The 16,184-nt window shown below is 41.7% G+C and overlaps 1 protein-coding gene across 1 annotated transcript in view; it reads right to left on the reverse strand.

Moving 5' to 3' along the window:
• Nucleotides 1-7,178: 7,178 nt before the first annotated feature.
• The window catches only part of TRIM67 (tripartite motif containing 67), a gene marked incomplete at its 5' end in the record, with an annotated part of 29,597 nt that continues 20,591 nt past the window's right edge, over nucleotides 7,179-16,184 (reverse strand). The window contains 4 exons of the mRNA XM_010137431.1: nucleotides 7,179-7,244; nucleotides 8,747-8,909; nucleotides 14,427-14,730; nucleotides 15,763-15,901. Of these exons, the coding sequence (XP_010135733.1) occupies nucleotides 7,179-7,244; nucleotides 8,747-8,909; nucleotides 14,427-14,730; nucleotides 15,763-15,901 (672 nt within the window). The remainder of the gene's footprint in view (nucleotides 7,245-8,746; nucleotides 8,910-14,426; nucleotides 14,731-15,762; nucleotides 15,902-16,184) is intronic.

Raw genomic sequence — 16,184 nt, forward strand, 5'->3', positions numbered from 1 at the left:
AAAAAAAAAACCAAAAACCAAAAAAACAAAAATGGTAACAACTGACATTTGGCAAACAAAACCGTTGAGAACCTTTTGTGCACCTAGTGTTTCTCTGGATTGGCACATGTTATTAATTAACAGTATGTCAGTGTATGTTCAGCAAGTTATGGTGCTTTTGCAGCATGTACTCATACACGAAAGCTGGTGTTGTCTGAGTGACTGATTGATTATGGGCAAGGGAGAGCAGGAACCATCTTATTTTCCTCTCTACCTGCAGTCAAATAGGGGAATGAGAAATAAAGGAAGAATGCAGGAATTTCTCCTTATCCGCTCTCTTTTGCATGCCTTTTTCTGTGACAGCTTTATTCCCATTTTCCCATATACTAAAACCATTATGATTAGCTTTCCTCACAGTCAAACTCTTTACCATGAAGGAGTTGACAACAAGTTGTTGTCTCTTACAGGGGCAGGAAAAAAAAAGTCCATGATGGATGGTGTCTCCACGCTCTTGTCTGTACTTACTCCTGATTGTTTTGGCTGGGTTTCTGTTTCTTACCCTGGTGCTACTGTTACTGTGTCAGCATGCTCTATTCTGCTTTATTAACATATTTCTGAAGGTTGCGTAGCTTCACTGAGTGCTTTTTTGCGCAGGCTGAGTATGCTGCCTCTGTAGCATTGCTCAGTCCCTCACAAGGTACCTGCCTGATAGAGGAGTGCCACTCCATGCTGGTACGTCATTTTAAATTACCTCAGTTTTGTCTTTCCTGTCCTGACAAGCTTTCTGCCCAGTCAGACTTTTACACTTACCCAAAGGCCTTTCCAGTCGGATCCTACTGGTGTCACAGTTATTTCCAGGCTCTGCTTACTCCAGTGTCAAACTTCTGGAGACTGGGAAATCACCAAAAGTGTCTTAAGATGGGTTGGAGCTAAATAGCACATCCCCAGGTACGCTATAACCAGCATGAGCCAGAGCGAACGCAATAGTTCTGAGAAAGACAGGTGTTTCATGCCGCTGAATCCAGGGGATGCCTGAAGTTGTGGCACAGATGGTTGCTCTGAGGGAGGACTCTTGGCTTTCTGCAGCTACCGGATTATTCTTGACTGTAGTAACAAAGCAAGTATCAACAGAGTTAGGCGTGCATCCTGTGTGAGTGCCTCATCTGCATTATGACATAATATTTTTTTATAACAATTTGTAATAATAAATAGGGTCCTGATGCTGAATTTGTTGGCAATGTTTTAAGAATTTATTTAGAAACTGTAAAACAGCATAAACTCATGTCAGGTTTTCCAAAAGGGTAATCATAATAATACACAAAGTTTTAGTTGGACCAAAAGACAAAAAGCAGTTTGTTTCTAATTCAAAAAATACAAACGTTTGCTACAGGTACAAAATTATAAAAGGTTTGTATTTTCCTCTTGATCTGGTGACAAACACATACAGCGGAGATGTATATTTCACCAGCTCCAAATTCGTATCAGCTATGGGAAATGACGATAACAAAAAAAAAAAGTCATGGTTAAGAAGAAAACACAGAAACAACTTCTCGTCTTTCGTTTAACCAGAAGTGAACACTGTTATCTTATTCCTTTGCACTTTTTTGGTTGCCAACATTTAAATTAGTGTTATTCATGCTTCATATAACAACCAGAAATGACAGCAGATTTATCTCATGCACTTATTTTTAACATTCATCACATAATGTCTTCTCACCATGCTACCTAGGAAGGTTAGTGTTTTTATTGACAACATTTAAGGAAGGTGGAGGATGAAGGAATGCAATCAGGATCCAGGAATATTTCTATCTACTGCTTCACAAGAAAATGTTAGAAATCCTCCAATTAGCATAAAAAGTAATGTTGTAATTAATTCTGCTTGGATCTGTTTGCAGTAACAAATGTAACAGAAAGGTTGCGTAACTAAAGGGGGAAATGCTGCTGAGTGCCGCTGTAGAGAAAATGTGTGTCTGTCTCCTGTATTGTGCAAAGATGCAGGAGCCCCACACATCTAGTCTCTGTGGTTTGCATATGGGCTTCTGCATGTAAGAAGACCAAGTGCGCCTTATTTATGATGGGTTTGTGCTTCAGGCTGCCGCTCCAACTGACTGTGACTGTGCCACGTTCAGTAGTGTTGGGCAGAGGACTCACCGGAAATGTTGTCAGTAAAAACTAGAAGCAGCTCACTTTTTTTTTTTTTTTTAAAAAAAAAAAACACCTCATTTTTTTTTAGGAACTTTCAGTGACACCGGAAATGTTGTCAGTAAAAACTAGAAGCAGCTCACTTTTTTTTTTTTTTTAAAAAAAAAAAAAGACTCAATCTTTGTTAGGGAAATTTCAGTGACAAATGCCCTTGACATTTGCAATGTGGTATAATACCTGCTGAAGGACTTGAAACTGTAATCTCCCTTCCAAAGCTGATCTAGCCAAGATGCTTGGGGTTTTCATGTTACCTTGCCTGGTTCAAACTTCAATTCTTGACTTTGCTACTTTAGCGGAATGCTAACTCTTTCCTCATGTTTCTGTTTGTGAGCAAAAGATGTACTAGATGGTACCAGGAGGTTGTTGTTACCAGGTTGTTGCTACTTTGCATCCCTTCTCGCAGGAACAGGTAATCTGAATTGTGGTCCAAAAACGCAGCCTATTGTTGGCAGTCGCAGACATAGTGTTTTATGTATGGTGGTAGTGGCATCTTAGCCTTGAGCTCACATCTCTTTTACCTTGTTTAAGAAATTTATGTAAGAAAGAAAAAAAAAGCTGCATCTTACATGTATTCTTGCCCTAGAACAACTCGGAAACCAGACTATTGGGTGCTCTCTGCCATTTTTACTCACTACACTTTGGTATAAAACAAAAAAAGAAAACAAAAAAAGGTTACACAGCACTATGACAAAACTTTATCACCAGCCAAGAACAAACTACACAATACACTATCATAGCATTATTTACAACACAATGGAACATTATGCATATAATAAATTCTATCTAATACTTTTCCTCTTAAACTCTGATACATGTAAGCTCGTGCTTTCTTTGTTTATTTTGTTCAGTCCAGTATTTTTCCTCTAGGTATCTTAATGGAATAGGCAAGTGTAGGAGGTGACAATGCTGTTTGCCTACCTTTTCTGTTTTTAGAAGCCAGATTGCTTTTCAAATTCATGATACATCATGGTATGCTACTGTCCTCACTGACATTTATTTTATAGCACATACACCTTTCCACAGCAGAAGTAGTAAGGGATTGTCAACTAGGCCTGTGCTCATATTGACAGTAAGTCTTAGTAAAAGATCTTGTGGGCTCTTTCTGAGTTGATGAACTAAAAGAAGGGAGTGAAAATTGTGTAGTGTTGCATGCCTTGAGAAGTCTGACGGTGCTCCTGATGGCACATATTTTGTTACCACTGGACACAGAAACTCGCCAAGGAAAGAGCCAGGAAGAAAGTTGCCAAAGGCTATGGCTGGAGTTCATAGGGGTAGATGAAAACTGCGTCCCTTGATGCTCTGCAGGACGGCAAGTCTGCCTGCTGTATTTATTTAGCAGCTGTGCAAGAGGTTCCAAATGCATGTATGTAAAAGTCAAGCTTTGTTATATTTATTACAGGAGAGCTTGTTTGTTTGTGGTTTGGTTTTTTTGTTTGTTTTGGTTTTTTAAATATTAAGTCAATTTACAGCTACCCTGTGTGAGCTCTGTACCATAGTGGATGGGGTTCATCCCAGTGCAAAAAGGTCTGCTCTTCTGCTTATAAGGAGCAGCCTGGCGTTAAGAGTCCCGTGAAGGTAGCTCTGTGTGGGTCCAAGTGCTAGAGCAGCTTGGAGTCCCAGAGAGCTGCAGAAGTACCCCAAGGAATCAAAAGGAAGCAAAAGCATCCAAAGTAGTCCGTTTGAGGATCTATGCTACTCTTCAGCCCCCTGGATCCTCCCTGGAGAGTCAGCAATGCCTGCAAGGACCATAGTACTAAATGCCAACTCCCTCCTAAAGCGTGGATTTGGAGGAAACAAAAACTGGCATAAGAGATGCTGTAGATGAAGAACATGCAAACTGCTAGGTTTACAATGAGACGGACCTGGGAAAAGTTACTTGCAGAGAAGCAAACTGCCTCTAGCCTGAGCAGAGAGGTGAAGTGCCCCACGTCTCCCCACCTGAAGCTGTGCTGCAAAGGGAAAATTCTGCTCTGCCTATGTTCAGATGGCCACTGCCATCTGGATGCTCTGCATAAATATTAACGTGTGGAGTAATCAGTTTCCTAGTGTAATTCTAACTACTTAAGCATTATTTCTGTTAATCAAACTACCAAACTGTATCCAGCTGAAGTCACGAGACTACATTCTATTGGGGTAATCGGTTTATTGCTATGGGCTGTGCCAAACCTGAGCCCTTGAATGAACAACCAACGCATACAACCACTTCGTTTAGTTTTTGACCTAGGCTAATTTAGTCTTTCTAATGCAGGTTACCTACTTCTAACTGTAACCCTTTAATTTTATTTGCATGTCAGCTAGGTTAAAAGGAGACTGTAATGGTAGCTAGTCTGTACCCTACTTTTATGATTGTTAGAATGTGTAGATGATAACTAACTTCTCTACAGCTCTGAAGCATGTCCCTACCTACTGTCTGTAGTTCCATTAGAAAGTAGTAACCTGTATCACTCGCCGTGTCCTCCCCAAGGTATAAACCACCAGGAACCGCTACCAAAGCAACTATGAAAACCAGAACCAAGTACTGCAAACACTTACAAAACCTGTTCAGAATTAATTTGAAACATCTGGCAATGTTTGAAGATTGGAATGATGTAAATTCATTTGAGTTTCCTTCACAGAATCTGGGAGTAAAGACAAAGGTTCAGTCCCAAAACAAACAACACCCTTTTCTTTTTAATACAACAAGTGAAAGTGGAGTGCCTTCTGTGATAAAACTATCATGGGATGTTTCCCAATATAAAAAAACTATGTGCAACTTATGTACAGTATTCCCATACACTGCTCTGACTGGCGATACTCAAAGCCGATGTTATGATTACAACTCAAGGAAATTCAGGGCCCGGTAGTGTTCTAGCTGAGGTAGGTTAAAATGGACCCACTAATTAGAAAATCCTGCACAAGTTCATATGGCATTAGATGAAACAAAAAATTATAACACAGTTATAATTCTTTAAGAAACCAAGATGAATGTACCACAGTTATTCCAATGTCTACAAGTTTACTAATACAATGCATTCCAGACTTTGAAGAAAGTACCGTTGCTTTCCCACTTAAAAGCTTATGTTATTTTCCCCTATTTTTTCCTTGGTTTTATTTCCTATTTCAGTCTTGACATCACTGAAGGTGCGCTGCTGTTCTGCAGGACAGGTGGGCTACAGGACGCTTGGTTGGTTACTGGCAGCATGATGGCAGGCTGCTTTCTGTTTGTGCAATAGCCTGGGACTGTTTTTTCTGGGCTGTCTCCCCCTTCCCAAAATGGCTGCGAGAGGGAACAGCATCCTGGCTGCTGTGCCACAGGGAAGCCTTGCCATTGCTCAGCACTACTGGAGTGATGTGCTCCAGCCAGAGACCAGAAGCGCCCTGCAGCAGGGTGTTTGGGCACTGGCAGTTTGTCCTCTGGCTGTGGTTTAATACAAGGCAGTAAGCCGGGTTTTGGTTAGAGTATTTGTTTTTAGGTTGAATTACATGTCTGATAACAATATGCATGTGCGTATAGATATGCTTGGAGAGGAAAATCTGTGTAAGCAGCAGAATTTAAAAAAAAAGGAAATAGTACATCAATGGGGTTTAAGAGTTTTTTGCTTTCCTTGTTTGATAGCACCATACTTATGTAGGATTGGAGTGACAGCGTCTGGGATGTCATGGGCTCACACAGTCTGTTGCATCTTGTCCTTATGTGTTGCTGCTGTACACACACACACACTTGCATATGTTAATGGAGTTCAGAGGAAAAGCAGCACACTCACAGATTAATGTGTTTTCTGACAACAGCACACAGGTGACTATGCCATGGCTGTGGGAAAAGTTTCCATCAGTCAGACTCCAGTTGTCATGGGCAGCACCTGAAATGGCTGGTTATTTCCATGGGAGATGTCAGACACAGGTAAGTCTTGCGAAATATTTATGTCCCAATCCATAAAAATTCTTAGGGATGGATTTCACAGTAATGCTATGAATCTCTGTCATTCAAGTGCTTCATTAGGATCAAGATCACACTAATCTAATAGAAAATTAAGGCTTCTGATATCAAAGCTACATTGGAACTACAGCTGCCCAGAGCTTATCAGGATCAAGGCTGGAAAGCAGCATTTCTCTACGTGGGATATTTTGCATGCGCCGTATTTAAATAAATCTCTTATCAATTCAGTTCAAAGGGATCACCCCTGCACTGTTTCTCAAGTGCTGTGCTGATAACCACAATCAGATCTTCTGTATGTGATAGTATCCACAATCATACATTTTAGTGTTTGTTATTAAGGTATCAAGGATGTTTTTCTCTCTACTTTTTGTATCTGAATTCTGCAGCGATCATGGTGCTAGCTAAAATGAGCGCAGGTATTACATGACACTGATTGGAAACCAATCTTGTTCTCACTGAAGATAACTAGTTAAGTTCTGCCACAGAATTCTAGGGGAACGTCTTACAGCTTACTGCAGTCTAGAGCCAGAGGGAATAACTAATGGTCATTTGAGCCCCTGAATATAATGGACAACCAGGAATTCTGAAGCATACAGTCTCCTCTTCAGCAGTCAAAACATCTGCTTCCTTGATTTAAGGACTCCAGGTGACAATGAAATCCAGTTCGTCTACTGGTAAATTGCTTCAACAGCTGTTGTCCCTCAGTCTTAGTCATACCCACTTTTTTCCAGGATCCCTAGTATCTTATGAGCAGAAATCCAGCCATGAGAGAGAAAATACACTTATTTAACCTTTTCCTTTATAAATGTACGTGTGTGCACAAGTGCGTACTTATGTATGCAACGCAGTGTAGATAAGTTCAGATACCCATCTGCAATCGAGTGCCAGTTCAGTGTGTGTGTTTGCTATGGCTGTTAAAAATGGAGTGGGCTAGCTGTAACCAGCGGATTATTCGGTGAGCAACATGCTGTACAATATTCTAAGTCAGGGAGAAGAATGCTTTTTTACTGACTTACTGAAAAGTGCTAAATCACACTGAGAAAGCTTACAGAATCCAGCACAAGGTTGGGCAGGGGCTTCATTAGTTGTTGGGCAACTTGGGCTGTTTTACACACTGTGGCACCTCCAGTCCTGTGTGCAGGGTCACCTGCATAAAGGAGAAATAACACATATATTCAAAACTGGAACATCATCGGCAGAAGGCATTTATGAAGAGCAAGAGCAAGTAAATGAAAGGGGGAAGGGCTGGGGGACTTCAGGTCTAGGTTTAAGACATAAAGAATATTAACAGAGATAATATTGAGCTCCTGAAGTAAATGAGCCTCCTCCCCCCCTGAACACCTTAGGGTCTAGAAGCCAAGTGTTCGAACCATTTCCCAAATCCAGTCATCAGCTGCCGTTCTCCAGCAGTGCTGCTTGCTAGACATAAGGTGGATGGTGTCTTTGTGTGAAAGACCCTAAGTATTTCAGGACAGGGATCACACAGTGAAGCCCATGTATTAATATAAGAAAATCCTTTTATCTTTGATGTCCTGGCAAGACAGAGCACAGGGAGTTTTAGTGCTCCTTCTATGACCTGACATCTCTACAAGGTCAGGGTTCCCACACAGAGCTACCAGTGTACACAATTCAACAGCAAACATAAACTTAGTCTCAGAGTTGCCCCCTGCCCCCTTGTCAGCCATGCTCTTCCTTAACTCGGTTGTGGTAAGAAACATAAACGAGGTTCTTAAAAGCTGTAGGTAGCTAAAAACTGAAGGTAGGTTGTGAGTAAAACTCTATGTTGAATACAGCAGTGAGGTGCCCAGAGAAGTGCCTGTCTCTTCCACGTTGGTGCACCGCTTATAATAAAGCTATGAAATCTACCTGAAAGATTTGGATGCTGCCAGTAACAAATGCTAATGTACTAATAATGCCATGCGATGTTTCTGGTTTCACTTTGGATGTTTTAAATTATGAGTGTTCCACCCTGACTGCATTGGACCTGCCTGACCTAAGCCAACCTCCTTCAGTCTTCAGGGTCCTGGGTGTTTCCACAGGTTCTCTCTTATACTATGTCCCATTTCTAGCCATATGCAGTGGTCTTGAAGTAAAAAATGCATTATATTTAAAGAGGGCTACTCCAAGAGGAGATACTTTTGAGAAAAGAGAATATCTAAAATTCAGAAAGAACAGGAACGATGTGCTGACTGGGTCTTCCCTGTTGCATTAATTCTCTGACCTGTGTTGTCTTTGCTCTCCTTACCACAGGTCTGCTCACATTTCTGTCTCTTGCCAGTGTTGATAATCTCCAAACATAAGATCAAGAGGAATTAGGCTACTCGTGTTTTTAGGCAAACTGGCACAGGATGCCTTAGCACCACTTCTTTCCAAGTAGAGAATTTCAGCAAAATAAGTTAGGAATTAGTGCGTGCAGGTGCTTTTACTTGTTTTTACAGCATTACTCCTCACATCTGTGAGGCAAAGTGAAAGGTTGAATGCAGTTTTCCAAACAGTATTAGTAGCCAACGTGTCAGTCTGAGAAGGAAAGAGCCCCTATCCATGATGACTACCTACAGATGATGTTATCAGCCCCAGAAGCAATGGTCAGTAGCACACACTCTCCTCTAGATGAGAAGCATAAGTGGGACTGAACTGCAGAAGACTTACCTGGACATTTCGATTGAGGCTTAATGCAGGCATGAAGACACCCTCAATATTTTCAAATGCTGGAGGCCCTTGCTGCTGCCCATTTATGTAAAAGGTCAGGTTGTGCTTGTTCAGATCCAGAAGAACACCAACGGTGGCACCTTTAGAAACTCCTCCTTCAGTCCTAAGGTACAAAGGGACCGCACTGATGGTGAAGGCAGAGTGCTATGCCGCCACTGCTCTCTCTAGGACAAGGCAGTCTTACTAAGCACAGTGAAATGATTGTCCCCATGACATTTGGCAATGACCGATCCACACCTGTATCTGAAGCACATGTACTACATTCATGGGAGCTTAATGGGGAAATCCTAAAGAGAAATGAGTTTCATCTCTCCTCCAACTGCAAATTAAGGGCTGAAAATGGGGTCCAGACCTAACAGGCTCCCTTGGCTGTTGAGAGACAGGGAGGTGAGCAGATCAGGTCGGTACTGAGCATGCATTACAGGGGTCCTGGAGACACAGCTCCTCAGAGCATCCCTGCTATAGCGCAGTGGTGCACAGCAGGGAATGAGAAAGCAGAATGCTGATTTCCTAGGCATTTGGTTCTAATCATTAGCCTGCTAAAAGCTCAAGACTAAGACTTTCAGTCCAAGTACTCACCTTGGCATCCCTGCAGGGGACCCAGCTTTCCAGAGACCGGGGAACTAGCACAGGTGCAACAGATCATAGTTTTGGGGAGGAAGAGAAGGTGGGGCCCATTAGGGATAAGCATAGCTCCCTGACTGACAAGGTGCTCAGCAAGTGTGGAGACATGGTTATTAATACCAGTGATAATTGCTTGTATCAGGAGCAGCTGCTGAGAGCTGCTGTGGTATAAGAGCTTGCCAGGACACACTCAGCCAGCCATTACATGCTTGAGTGATTTGACATCAATGCACTTTGATTTGGGGGTTAGTCAAACCCAGTATTACTTAAAAGAGCATGGAGCAAAAAAAAAAACCAAAACATCCTAGATATGCAGATTGGCCACAGGCACTGCTACTCTGCTAATACCATGGGGGCTCTGCAATGGATTTACAGCCTGACACAATTTGTTCAGGGTAAATCAGATTTCAAATAACTCGCAGTAAGAAAGGAAGCAGCTGTCTTTTGTCCTATGCACTCCCCTCGGGCACACGACATTCACAAGACTCATGCAATTTAAACATAAAATTTAGCACAGTAGGTAGGCAAAAACACCAAGAAAAAGGAGGGGGGCAAGGATTAGGAAGAATATAGTTCAGGGTAAGAAATTTTCACCTTGTCCACTAGGTGTCATAAACTGGTTTCTTTTAGAATAAATGTGGTCCATGCCTTTTCCTCTGCTTTACCTATCCTCAGTATCTCAGTATCTAGACTGTTTTTATTAAAAGCACTCCGTCATGATACTCATTATAGCAACACTACTATGATCTAGAACTATTTACAAATAGATTACTTTTTTTTTCTCTGTTTAGAAACAGCTTTGATTGTAGGGCACCATGGTTGATATCCTGCAGTGTTTTAAAATAGATTTTATGACATCCTTTTAAATGACATTGATTCTCTTGGGGAAACAGAAAGAGCAGCTTTGCCTTTTTGAGATTATGATGCTCTTTCCTGTATGATAAGCTAATTTGCTTCTTGTGGGCTAATTAGCTGTGTGCTGCACAGTGACATTGAGTGACTCTTCCGCAGCCCCCAGGGACAGCCTTGCTGAAGAGGAGATAGATGCTGCTTGCAGAGCCTGGCTGAGGCAAGTGCAGGACACAACTGAGGCCCCTCCAGGAAGCCTCAGGGGTATGGGGGCAGAGCAGAGGGATGGGGACCCCATCCCTTCCCCGCTGCCACAAGTCAGGCAGGAATTCGGCAGGTAGACTGCCCTGTTCCTTGGTCACCACCACCGCACAGTAAGCACCAGCTCTCTCAGGATGAAGCCAGGGAAAAGGCAAGCAGGGCCACCTTGCCTTGCTGCTACTAGGGAGGCTGGACTTTCTCTGAGACTGAATAGCTGCTCTTCCCAAGAATCCCATGATTTCCTTGGGAACAGTATTTTGAGGACTCCAGTGCTTTTTGGACAACTGCCATGGTCACTTCTTTTAGCAGGAAAGGTGGGAGAGTTAAAGTTTCACGAGCAAACTTAATGCAAGGCTCTCTCTCTTTTCTCTCTCTTCTGTACATCATTTAAACAGTATTACAGGGTAATTTTTCTAATAAATGCCTTAGTTGCAATAAAAGAAGCCAGCTAGCTCAAGACACTCGAGTGATGTTGTTCTCTCCTGGTACACTTCTGTGGCAGCATTTAAAAAGCTGCTGCTTTGCTGTAATGCATTTTTTAAAATTACTTAATGAAAGTTATTCCATAGACCCCTAGCAGTCTGTAGACCATGCAAAACTGTTTGGTGCAGTACTTGTCCAATAAGCACTTAGCATTCATTAAATGATAATCCAGTTTTGAAGATACCCACCACTCGCTAATTATTTCAAGTAAATTCCACTTTTCACACCTCTTTTCTCACATTTTTATTTCTGTGAGCAATGATAAATCCTGAGCCTGGAATTTGTAAGCCTGGAAGGTCAGAGTAGTGATAGGGGAATTTGGTTACCATGAAAAATGCCAATGCCTGTGGTAGTGGACACCGTTATTCTAAGATGCTTTCAGCAACAGCTTGGACAATTGAGGAATTAAGAATAGTAATAAATTTCAGTAGTATTGAAAAATAAAGCTTAAAAATTTATGAACGCTTTAATAAACTGAAGAAATAGTTTAACTCCCTGTTAACGGTATTTTAATCCTGAGCTTTACAATAATTTAACAACTTTACCATGTCTATTGTCAAAGAAGTGTTTTTCAGTCAGTTATAACATTTTTTTGTGTTGGTCTTGAGATCTCTAAAGTCAGTGAAGAGACTCCTGATTGCAGGGCCTTTACACCCCAAATTATCTAGCCTTTGAGTCCCTACTGTCTTTCAGTATAAAACACGTCAGTGCGATTTCCATCTCTTTGTTTATATAACCAGGGAGCGGCTATACTATCGCCTGTGGCACCAGGCACTCCTGCTCTTCGGAACTTTGTCAAGGAATGGATCTATTGCAATGAATGCCAGTGCCTCTTAGCAATGGACATACAACATCTCTCGCGTGAACGGATTATTTCCAAGAACAACAAGACCAAAGGTACCTCACAAAGCTATATCCTTCCCCTAAAGTGTTTTCTTAGCTAGTTTGTTCAACCTGTTCTGAAAGGTTCCCTCTGTTTTTGATAGCGTTAGTCTTCTGTCCATGTCCTTTCTTCTAGCTTTACAGTAGTCATGCTAGTTTTTAAGGATGCAGACAATTTTGCATGCCTTGAGTGAAAGGAACAGGAAAATACTCTAAATGTAACAAGTCCCATGAATAGGTCTTTCAAGCTCTACCTCAGCTTATCCTTGAAGCAAGTCATTTATTTATTGCCTTAATTTATTCTCATGAAGATTAGGAAGCATGAAATGATTACTAAAATGTAACCTCCATCACAATAACACTTAGGAGACTAAAAGCTGACAATAAACATCCTTTGGACTGTGCAGTTGTGAACTTGTCTCCTCTGGGGAAAAACAACTAGGCAGCAATAACTGTTTCCACAAGACTATTACAGCTAATGAGTTAAAAAAATTATCTACTTGACTGTCATGGTTAAAAATACAAACTCTAGACCTAATTTAATGGAAACATGTGATTTCATAAGACTACATGCCCTTTACAAGCATACTTCACTTGAACAGATATTCCATGGGTCTATCCATGCCATGGATGTGCCTGCAAAGCCTTTCTGTTTTATCTAGTAAAATCTGGGAAACTATCATCAACAGAAAGCACTATGTTCTCCTGTCTAAGCAGGATGATTGGAAATCCAAAACATTTCGCTTGTTTGTGCTTCTCAGGATAAAAAGGTTTTGCTTAGCTCGTGTGTTGCTTGCCAGGAGGAGCGTGCTGAGGACCAAATCCATAAAGTAGGTTTCTGGGACAGTAGTACTCAGAATGGTTGCCAGCTTTTTTCCAGAAAACATAAGCTGTTCCACAGAGCATTAAAATAAATACAGCTTAACATTACTTCCGCCCTAAATGGAATCAAGATGTTAAAGGGACAGAGAATCTATTGATATTTTTACTATATTCATGTTATTTTACTCTACATTGTCTTAGGAGATGATCTAAGGTCTTTGAAGCCATGGAAAATATTCCAATTGACTTTAGATAGCTTTTGATCCAGCTGTCTGGAATGAACTGCAAAATCAAATGATGCTTCAAAAAAAAAAAATTCCCAGCAAATGCTGTGTATTTACTTAAAATACAAATAAGCTTTAGAGTATAAATGACTATTCAACAGGGGACATTACAACCAGCTTTAGGATGCAGTGCATGTTGGCATGAACTTCTCTCTTTAAAGATATAATACCTGCATTTGAGCATTTAAAAAAATCACTACAAGGCGTTCTTTTAATCATTTGCTAGAAGAGAAACAACACCTGAGCTGGTGAGTGTGGAAGACCTGCTGGGACAGTGAGTAGAAAACTAAATCGAAATTGATGCCTGCTCTGCCACAGACCTGCCACATATCTGTGGTCAGTCACTTTATTCATACACCTTATTTGTCTCTCATCGTGATAGAGTAGGTATACAAATACACCATTTTCCAAAACAAGCAGGGACTAGGATCCTGAATCACACTCTTCACTGAAGATGGCCATCTCATGGGACACAGAGAGAGAGCAACGCAGTTCTTTGGTGATACCCTAGGGATCTTCAAGTCGAAGTCAACCATGTCTCCCCTACACAGTCCAGCATCACTTCAAGGAAACACAGCCAGCACTAGGCAGAGGTAACTATCATGAGCAGCAAAAACCACGCAACCCTGTCAGCACAACACTAGATCTGTGCTGATACATGTTGTCTTTCTGTGCTCCATCCCTGGAGGTAGCTTCAGTTAGAACATGCCTCCCTACCTCTATGTCGTACAGAGCACACAGAGCCTCTGAATGGTGGGAGAAAGAGAGATTTGGCAATGATGGCTCATGGGCGTTCTGAAATCCTCCTTTGTGTAAGTTGGGTGTACTAGTTGGGACAGTTTTCAAAGCTCTTCAGTACAATGGCTCAGTCGGATGGAAGCTGTCACTTAGTCCTCACTGCCTAACAATCTTTTGTGTCCATATCACCCTAGGTGTGACTTAGAGCATTACCTTTAATCAGCTTTCAGGACTGGCAATAAATACTTGCATTTTGGACAGGCAGTTACCAGTGCTTTGTCTAATTATTGCACAATCCTGCAGCCAAGATTCCTCCTAAGGAACGGAATCAACTACCTTTCTCTCTGCACTCCTCCAGCAATGAGAACAAAATCCTGCATCCTTCTGCACTGCACTCCTGGCTGCTGATGCTGTGGGTGAAACACGAAACAATGGGCTTATATCAGAGCAGGGGGGATTTAGGCTAGATCTCAGGAAAAATTGCTAATAGTGAGGATAATAAACACCAACACAGATTGCTAAGGTGCAATTTCCATCACTAGGGATTTTTGAGAAGGAATAAAATAACTACATTTAGCAGGTAGATGGACTAGATGGCTTCCTGACACCCTTGTCTCTGACGAAAAGCAGAAAAAAAACCCCATCAGTAATGAGAAAAGAATGCAAGCGGTGCTTACCGATTGGTGTGAGAATTGCAATGCATGAACCAGCTGCGGTTGTTGTCAACGTACATGGCCCATGCCTTGTCGTCCTTGCCTAGCATCATGTCCTTGACGACGTTAATCCTGGCAATACCAAAGGCTGGATCCGGATGGTTGTCATACCGGTCCACATGCAGTTCCCAGTAATGCACGCCCTTGGAGAAGGCTGCTGTGCCAAGAACAACCCGGTCATCATAGCTGTTGCAGGTGGCAGTCTGGTTGTCATTTGACAGCACTATGTCCCTGTGAGCTGAGGAGGGATCGAAGGTGAACCATGCCACTGTGGAAGGGAAAAAGGCAGGATTATGGCAGAACGGGCTGTGTTCAAGGGTTGTCTGCTTTACTTCAATCAGGAGAATGAGATTCTGTGTTCCTAAAGACCCCACTGCACTTTCACGTAATAAAGACAATCTTTCCTCATTACTGTAGGCAGCTACACAAGATTGCTTTGAGCTGTTTTTCAGCTCAGAAGTGCCTTATATTACCTGCGCTTGTTCCTCTGAACATAAGCTGCTAAGGGCAGTGACCTTCTGTTCTCATGCAATAACATGGAAGTTATTTATGAGACAAAGGCTTCTCCATGATATGGAAACTGCTCACATAGGTGAACTGCTTCAGGATTGCCCTTAGGGGCAATGGAGTTCCACTGTGCCTGTGCTGGTTAGCACTGACTTCACTAGTTTATCAAAGGGGGTGGGGGGAAGGAAAAAAAAAACCACAAAAAGCTCTTGAAGTATGAATATTTTATATTGGCCTATTTGGCCACACAGCATAGAAGTGGAAGTAATAATAGCATGCACCTCTCGATTCATTGCAACATCATTAATGAATGAAGCTGAAGTTCTTGTAATGCACGTATGGATGTCAAGTATAATTATAGAGGAACAAGCATGAATTCCAATCTCTGTATTACCAAACCTTACTGTGAAATTGAAGCAGCAGTGAAGAAAAAGGCAAATTCCAAAGATATATGGAGAAGTGGAAACAAGTGTCAAAAAAATATCTTGTGAGTTGCATAACTGCTTCTTTATGCTAAACCAAATAAGAGTCTTAGTTAGATCCCAGACTTCTCCAGCCAAATAAAATTGTGTGATTTAAAACCTGAGGTGTTACTGATAATGGAAAATCCCAAAAAGTGCTAGAAGGAGAGCTCAGTCCCTGGGCACGCTCAGTTCCTGGTCTCTCTCCTCAGGTGATCCAAAATCTCCATGCCAGTAAGTGCCAAAGATATTAGTGGCTATAAAGGGATGCAAGGGTCCTGCCACAGAGACCTCCAGTTTTTCACTTAGAGACTGGCAAAAACCCAACTCACCATCCGACGTCTGTAAAATAACTGTCTTGCTATAAGGACCAACTCCCGATGAGTTGAAAGCTTTGACTCTTGCATTATAGGTACTGTTGAAATGAAGACCATCGATGGTGCAGAGAGTCTCCTTGCCAACGTATACTTCCTAAACAATAATAAAAAAAAAACCCAAAAAAAAACCCACCCAAAAAACAACAGAGAGAGAGAAAGAGGGACATAGTTTAACCATTTCTCTGTGCCATGCGATCATACATTAAGACTTCTAAATATAAGATGCAAGTGAACAACTTCTCTTTGCTTCCAGGATGTAGAAGTTACGCTGCTATAACACGGTCAGCCACAGCAGTGGAGATGCTAAGGTGAAGAAGAAACTGGAGGGGAAAGCAGTAAAGGGCATCACAGAAAGATCTTGATTTTTAACCTCTTTC

Source organism: Buceros rhinoceros, unplaced genomic scaffold (assembly GCF_000710305.1).
Source record: "Buceros rhinoceros silvestris isolate BGI_N320 unplaced genomic scaffold, ASM71030v1 scaffold546, whole genome shotgun sequence".
NCBI classification, from domain to species: Eukaryota; Metazoa; Chordata; class Aves; order Bucerotiformes; family Bucerotidae; genus Buceros; species Buceros rhinoceros.